The sequence below is a fragment of the Chlamydomonas reinhardtii genome, chromosome 9 (genome assembly GCF_000002595.2).
Source record: "Chlamydomonas reinhardtii strain CC-503 cw92 mt+ chromosome 9, whole genome shotgun sequence".
NCBI classification, from domain to species: Eukaryota; Viridiplantae; Chlorophyta; class Chlorophyceae; order Chlamydomonadales; family Chlamydomonadaceae; genus Chlamydomonas; species Chlamydomonas reinhardtii.
In genome coordinates, this window is record NC_057012.1 from 30,721 (window position 1) to 38,329 (window position 7,609).

Genomic DNA, 7,609 nt, shown 5'->3' on the forward strand with positions numbered 1-7,609 from the left:
GGGGCGTGAGTATCACTCCTGCTACACGAGATGACCCATGCCAAATACCAGGGCTTGCATCTTCGAGGAGCGGCAAGGAACGGGCCGCAATGCAGGCCCTCGGGCGAGAAAGATTAGGCATTTCTGGGGTTACATTCGCGCCGCGTGGGGCTGCATACGGTCCCTGAATCTCGCCAATTACCCTTTCCGGGGGAGGGGGTCGGGGTGGCGGAGGTCCTCCAAACGCTAGGAACTAGGTATTTGGGGGCCACTGGATGCCGTGCGCAAGAATGTGGTTAGGGCCCTTCTCGCCGGCAACCCTGGAAGATGCAAGCCCGGCACCAGACCGGAGGCGAGCCACTCTGTTGAAAGCTCTGTCAGGTTGAGGAAAGCCGGTATGTGCCCGAGTACCCGTATGACGCGCATGACAACACAGCCCAGCCCATGCACACCTGCTCTCACGACTTCCATCAATCTCATCGTACAACAGACCGCCGCCATGCACAACCATTCGCCCTAGTGCCTAGCACCCATGCTACTCTAGCTACCCTGCTGCCAGGGCGGAGCACGCACATCGGCCATGCTGGAAACACCTGTACGTACTTTGACGTCACCGCCTCCTGAACCCCTGCCCCCTACACGTGCGGTATGCTCTGCTCCAGTCGGTCATAGTAGGCGGGCAGGTCAGGGCCGCCGTTGCGCGGCGTCAGTGTCTCGCGGGCCTCCCGCTCCGACACGCCCTTGAGCCGAAGAGCCTCGGCGGCCTGAGGGGCGCAGGTGGAGGGTAGGGGCGGGCGGATGAGGGAGTGCACCGGTCAAGCGCTGGCTGGCCGCGCCTTTCCCGACCTTGAGACGCCACGTCTCACGAGCTGGCCCCCACGCAGGCACGCCTCACGTCCACAACGAATTGCCTATGCCGTGATCCAGCACCCCCTGTTCGCACATGCCCCTAAAGAGGCAGTGGTGTGGCACTGCGCCCACCTGGCTGCAGCTGCGCCCGAAAGTCTGCTCATAGTATACAACCAGCATGGTGTTAGCCCACTGGAACAGCGGTCGGGTCAGGCGGCGCGGGTCGTTGACGTCGTTGCTCTCATGCATCAGCCCGTTGTCGCCCTGCATCTGGAGCAGCTGCCTGCGGGGCCAGCGGGGGTTTGGGGGGCACTGGGCAACGTGGTGCGGAGCGAGCCAGTTCGCCCACGCCTGGTGCGGTTGCCATCGCATGCTAGGGCACGTGTGCGCTGCCAGCGCATTTCCCTAGCCCCAGCCTCAGCCCCAGCCCTGCACCACGCCACACCTGAACATGTCGGCCCGCTCCACGGGGTCTGGGCTGGTGAGTCCCTGCACGCAGTGCGCCAGGCTCCACACGTAGTTGGTGGGCGTGTGGGGACTGCCGCAGCCACGCAGCTGCGAGCCCTGGAAGTAGTGGCTGTAGGGTGGGTGGGAGGGGCGAGGCGGGTGTGGAGTTGGCGGGCAATTGCTCGAAGTGCCGAACCGCCAGTCAGGGCATCCGGCCTGCCGCCGCGCACCTGTTTGCGGGGCTGAGGATGCGGCGGCGTGTGGCTGCGTACAGCTGGGGGTCGTAGTGGGGGTAGCCCAGCAGCGGCATGGCCAGCAGCGAGGGGATGTTGGGGTCGTCGAAGGAGGCCAGCACGCCGCCCAGCCCGTCCACCTCGTATGCGTACATGCGCGCGCCGCCAGGGTCGCCGGGCACCGGCACCTGGGGGCGCGGGAAGGCGGTATGTGTGTGTGTGTGTGTGTGTGTGTGTGTGTGTGTGTGTGTGTGTGTGTGTGAAACAAAAAACAAACGGAACAAACGTGTGTGTGTGTGCCTGCGTGTGTGTGTGTGTGTGTGTGTGTGTGTGTGCCTGCGTGTGTGTGTGTGTGTGTGTGTGTGTACATTCATGATTAATAATTTAGGAAAAGCGCAGTTGTAGCCAGGCACATTCGTACAGCAGGCGCGTCGTTACCGATGACCGTGGAGTCCAGCAGCCAGCTCCAGCGCGTAGACCCTCCGAAGGCTGCTGCTCTCCCGTTTGTCCTAAACTATTCTATAGAGTGTGATCGTGATCGTCGTAGTGTACGTGTAGCGATCGCGTAAAGCTCATTAGCGCTCGGATGCGTATGCGTATGCGTATGCTTGTGCAACGCTGCCGCCGCTGAGCTTTCCGAAACCGGGAATGCTTTACTACTCACCACAGGCGTGACCACAGGGGGGGGCAGTTCGCTGTCCATGCAAGACGGAGGGCTGAGCTTGCGCACCGCGGCACGGCATCGGTGCAGGAGCAGTCCAGCGACTGTTGCCGCGCATGCACCAACACGGCCGTCCCGCACCACGCCCTGCTTGCCCGCCCAGGCTCCCACCCAGACACGCCCTTACCACTCCAAACTTGTCGATGCCTGCCCGAATGTCCGCAGCCAGTCGCCGCGCTGCCGCACCCAGCGCCGCGTCCCGCCACACCAGCTCGTTCAGAGCCGCAAGCCGCTCCAGTGAGCCCGCGGCGTACATCTGGGCAGGGTGGAGGTAGGGTGGCGGGGGAGTAAAAACACACACATCCCGTCCGTAGAAACAACAATGTGGTCGGGCGTGGAGAAGAAGGAGCAGGCGCTGGAGAGCGGCAAGAAGTGGCAACCACGGCGCAAGGGCGGCGCGGGTAAGCGCCTGTGTCAGCTCTGCTACGCCGGCATGCACGGCGGCAACAGCAAGAAGCTGAGCCAGGAGGAGCTGCGCCGGTAGATGCGGCCCAAGGCGCCCTGCGGCGGGTGTTGCCATGGCTGCACGATGGACTACCGCAATGCACGGCGGCGGGCGGGTGCGCACGAACCGCATACGGTATTGTTTTCAAGGACTGTGCGTATGCAGGCCCGTGATACACCGTGATCTATTATATATTATGATGGCGGCGACTGCGCCTGCGGCCGCAGAGCGCTGCTGCAGGTTCACAGCTGCCGCGCGGCTCGCGGCCGCCGCGCTCGCCACGCTCGTGGCGGTGGACACTGCGGCAGCCACTGTCGCTGCTGCCGCCTGCTGCTCCGCTGCGAGCGCGGCCTGCGCCGCGGCGAGCTGGCGCTGCAGCGAGGAGCTGCAAGGGTCCATCGCGGCGGTTTTGAGCGCACGCGCTCTCAAGAAGAGGCATGATGCCTGGTTGCGGAAGTGAAAAGGCTAAGAGCTGATACTAACTAACTAAGGCAGTGTTAGCTAGAAGGATAATATAACAATAGGAGCAGCGTCACAGGAAGCGCGAACGCTGACACGCTGGCCGACACGAACCCGCGGGGATCGTTGGGCTCCACCCGCCGTCGTTGCCGGTATGCTGTGTATTTGTAAACCGCGCCTTATAGTGTTAAATTGATGCCCTCACATTGACGGGGATGTTGTAGCCGTACGTGTTGGGGTCGTCAGATGGCCGGAAGCCCGACCAAAGCATGCCTACAGGCAAAAGCGCAAGCATGGGGGACAGGGGATGTCAGCTTTGTAACAGCTGGAATACAATATAGAGCAAGGGATGTCACTGGGCACTGCACTGGGCACTGGGCACTGCACTGGGCACTGCGCTGGGCACTGCACTGCTGAGTCAGGAATCAGCCAGGGTAGTATGGGGCAGCCTGTGTAGTATGGGGCAGTCAGGAATCTCAGGAATGCCCTGTCCCCGCCACGCCACGCCACCAACTCAGCCACGCCACTCCACACATGAGTCTGTGATATGACTAGACTACTATCCCAGATGCATCTCACCCCTATCCCTCGCAAGCACCGCAAACGGGTAGCCGGGCTCCGGCGTCGGACCCAGGGCCGCGACACATTCTGGGCGGGCTCGGCACGCATGGTTCGGCTGTTGCATAAACGTTTAGCATTCTCGACCCGAGACGCTTGCCGGGTATTGCTTCGCTCCAGGGGCTCAGCCCAGAAGCCGCGGGGCCTAGTTGTGCGGCTGGGAGGCTCAGGCGATCCATGCCCAGCCACAGTGCAGCAGCATGCAAGGGTGTTCTTAGGGAGACGAGGTCTGACGTAGTCGCGATTATGGTTACATCACTGCGCACGTACGTGGCTGCCGCAAGCACCACCCAAACAACGCCCAACTGGGCATCCACCGCGCACCTGTGTAGTTGCTGGCCGCGCCGCGCCCCTCCCGCGGCAGCTCGGCGTATCTGTACGGTGAGCGCTCCTCGTGCCGCTGCTCCAGCGTCCATGTGTCCACCATCAGCGCCGCCGCGTCGTGCAGCAGCGAGTCGTTGAGGAAGGCGGCGGCGCCCCACAGCGCCCCGGGAGTGGAGGCGTAGTTCCACAGCAGGTTCAGGAAGTAGGCGCCGCTGCAGGTGGGCGCGTGCGTGGGGAGGGGTGGGTGGGTGGGCCATGATTACCGTAGTGGGGGCAACGCGGCTGGGGTGGGACAGGGTGGAGGGGACGTGAAGGAGAGAGCATAGACGCAACGTATGTGGGGGTGGCGAGTATCCGAATTGGTGCAGATCATGCGGTCTGGCTAAGCTGGATATCCTGCTCAGCCCACGTTCCGCGCCGGCGCACCTGTCCACCTCGAAGTTGCGTGTGGCCACCCAGCCGCCCCGCCCGATCTGGCGGTCGAACTTGGGCAGCGCCTCGGGCTTTGCCCAGTCCTTGCGGAATGAATTGGCCCAGGGGTCTGACAGTATGAAGTAGGCCTGGGTGCGTATGGCCCCCTCTATGAGCTGGCGCAGCACGGGGTGCTCGGCCAGCCGGGGCAGGTACACGGCCAGCTGCACACTGCCGTCACGGAGCCACTCGTCCGGGATGTCGCCTGAGGGGAGGGAGGCACAGGAACCCCCGAGAGCACGTACCATGCAGGCTGTTGAGGCTGCGGAAGGCGACTTAGAGAATACCAAAGAAGCTTGCGAGGAGAGAGGTTGTGGCATGCCCCGAGGGAGTTGAGTCCCCCTGTTTCACCATAACCCTGAACCCTCTAAGCCGAGCGCAGCACGCACCCGTGGCCACGAAGACGCTGTGCCCGATGCCGCGGACTTCCACTGATTTGGTAATGGTCTGGTGCAGGCATCTCCCACACAGCGCTGCTAGCTGCTCCCGCTCCTGCGGCTGCAGGGCCCCTTCAACGGCCGCCGCAAGGGAGGTGTTCGCGCCGAGCGTGCCCGCTGCCCACACCTCTGCGCTCGCCCGCGTCAGCGATGGCCAGCCCGAGCCCCCAAACAGGGATCCTGTGTCCGATGCCAAAGCGTATGTTAAAGGTTGAGGCGGTGGCTGCCTGGTGCCGATGGCGGGTGTGGAACGCGCATTGTGCGCGGGAAGCTCCGTGACGAGCTTCCGATGCGAACGCGAACCTACTTCCATGTCCACAGCATGCTTTGGATGCGATTGGTACATCAAGTAAATGATCACATACAAGTTCACGGCAAGTGAGAACCATAATGGCAAAGGCCAGCTGCTCTTCTGCGTTGCGTTTCCTCGTTGCATTCTTCGTGTTTGTTTAAGGGTATCAAATGCGGGCGTTCTGCCGCATATATTGCGCAGATGATGGTACGGGTATGTCTCCCTCTCCCTCTCCCTCCCTGGTTCGGCTGATCATGCCGTGCCTTGGCTGGAGGATACCTGGCATGCAGCAACCCCTGGCACTGGAGAAGCTGTCTGTACGTGTTGCTACCGTCATGCAGCTGGGAGACGTCAGGGTAGCCAGCAGTCAACTGCACACGGCACATGCAGCTGAGGCGCGCGAGACATCACCAGCAGCCGCCCCCGCAACGCTGGATTCCCCCCTTCGACCGGCTCTGGCGGATACGCTGGGAGAACGCCCACAAGGAGACAGCTTGGTGGGTGTCAATCGACGGCATTGGCATTGCCGGTAACACGCATCTCACACATGCACCTGGTCCGGTGCCATGTGGATGCGGTGTGACGCCAACCCACAGCCCCAGGCTACACGCGTTTTGGCAGTGCGCCGTAGCTCAGGCAGTTGTGCAGCAGCTTGCAGCACAGCTTGCGGCCCCGCCCACCAGGGCGCAGGTGTGGTTGTTTGTGGCCCCGACTGGCGTGCAACAAGCAGTGTGGGATGTAGTGGCTATGGCAGCGTTAGCGGCTATGGAGAGGGGGCGGTGCGCGCTGTACGCCGCAAGGCGTAGCCAACGCTGCCACAGCACCATTGCCGCAACAACCTCTACAGCAGGGCCAGTTACGGCAGCAGCAGCCGCAGCAGCAGCCGCAGCAGCTGCAGCAGCAACAACAGGCTCAAATACAGACAGACACCCAACAAGCGATTGCCATGGCAGTGATCGACTTGTGGGGTCGCTTATAAGCATTCACAGCACTGGGAGTGCCACGGAAGGGCTGGGATCAAGTGGGTGCGCAGCATCCCTTCCTGAGAGTAGTAAACGGCCAGTTGCGCTGTCACACAGGTATGAACGCGGAACAACCCGCTCAGGCCATCACGGACAGTGACGAGGACTAAGCACGGTTCCGCAGGTGCAAGAGGGTGGGCTAGAGAGGGGCAGGGTTTCTGCTTTCTGTTTTCTGTTTATGTGTGTGGTTGGGCTGGGGGGCTTCGCCAAGGCCAGCGATGCAGGGTGTGGTTTCCGCCAGAGAGCGGCCCCTGCTGGTCCTTTTGAGGGGGCTTGGTTAGCTTGCTTTATGCGCCCTAAGCGCCTTGCTTTCCCTCTGTTGTGGCCAGGGGTGTTGTTTGTGGCGGGGCGGCCTTGTGTGTGTTTCTGGCCTTGGCGGGCGGTGTTTTCCTGGCGTGTGTTTTGGTCTGGTGTGTACGTGTGGTGTGGTGTGAAGGAGGCAGTTGTGTCTGCCCCTCTGAGGCTCCGCCCTAGCCTGCTGGCTGTTGTGCTTCCTTTTGGTGAAGAAGGCGTGAGCCTTGTGTCCCCGTGTCTCTTTTGTATTGACCAGGATACCCCCTGCTGTGTCAGGCGTGCTTAGGGGTGAGCATGTGGATCGCGCTCAACCAACACTAGGGCTTGTCAGCCCTAGTCATTAGCAGCTTCGACAGTACCAAATGTAGTTATTCTCCCTCTCCCTCTCCCTCTCCCTCTCCAGCGCTCGTATCTTCCTTCGTTCGGAACGAAATTTGCCCAAAAAGGCCTCTGGCGGACGAAATTTTGGTGATCTTGACTTGGAATTTCGGCCAAAACGCACGGGATCTTGGGGGGTCTGTCGGCAAACAGACGAAGACATTTTTGGGATTTCGGCCACTTTTGGCCAAGGACAGGGGGTTCCAGCGGCTACTCCACGGCCGAAACCTGCGTGGCCTATGGTAAGAAGGCTCAAAGGGCTGTATCTATGGGTGTTGACGGCGGGAGACAGGGGTTCCCCTGGCGGGAGAGTGAGGTTGGGTTGGCGGGAAGCAGGGGAGGAGTGGGCGTGTCGTGTCGGTGTCCACATCGTGCGGGTCGGGGGCGGAGCCCTCGGAAAAATTTTGGGGGTGAACGAAGCGGCGGCAGCCTGTTTCGTCAACTAAACGAAGCCATTTTAAGGAATTCGGCCACTGACGCCGCCCCTGCCTTCGTAAGATACGAGCGCTGTCCCTCTCCCTCTCCGTCTCCCTCTCCCTCTCCCTCTCCCTCTCCCTCTCCCTCTCCCTCTCCCTCTCCCTCTCCCTCTCCCTCTCCCTCTCCCTCTCCCTCTCCCTCTCCCTCTCCCTCTCCCTCTCCC

The 7,609-nt window shown here is 62.0% G+C and overlaps 1 protein-coding gene across 1 annotated transcript; it reads right to left on the minus strand.

Annotated features, from left to right (window-relative positions):
- Positions 1–117: 117 nt before the first annotated feature.
- On the minus strand, positions 118–5,425 carry CHLRE_09g386137v5 (uncharacterized protein). Its single transcript, XM_043065382.1, has 9 exons — positions 4,936–5,425; positions 4,502–4,751; positions 4,076–4,287; positions 3,339–3,406; positions 2,357–2,485; positions 1,506–1,696; positions 1,274–1,405; positions 961–1,111; positions 118–743 (listed from the first exon to the last, which is right to left on the minus strand). The coding sequence occupies exons 1-9, from the start codon at positions 5,294–5,296 to the stop codon at positions 615–617; spliced, it is 1,623 nt and encodes a 540-aa protein (XP_042920678.1). The 5' UTR covers positions 5,297–5,425; the 3' UTR covers positions 118–614.
- Between the last annotated feature and the right edge of the window lie 2,184 nt (positions 5,426–7,609).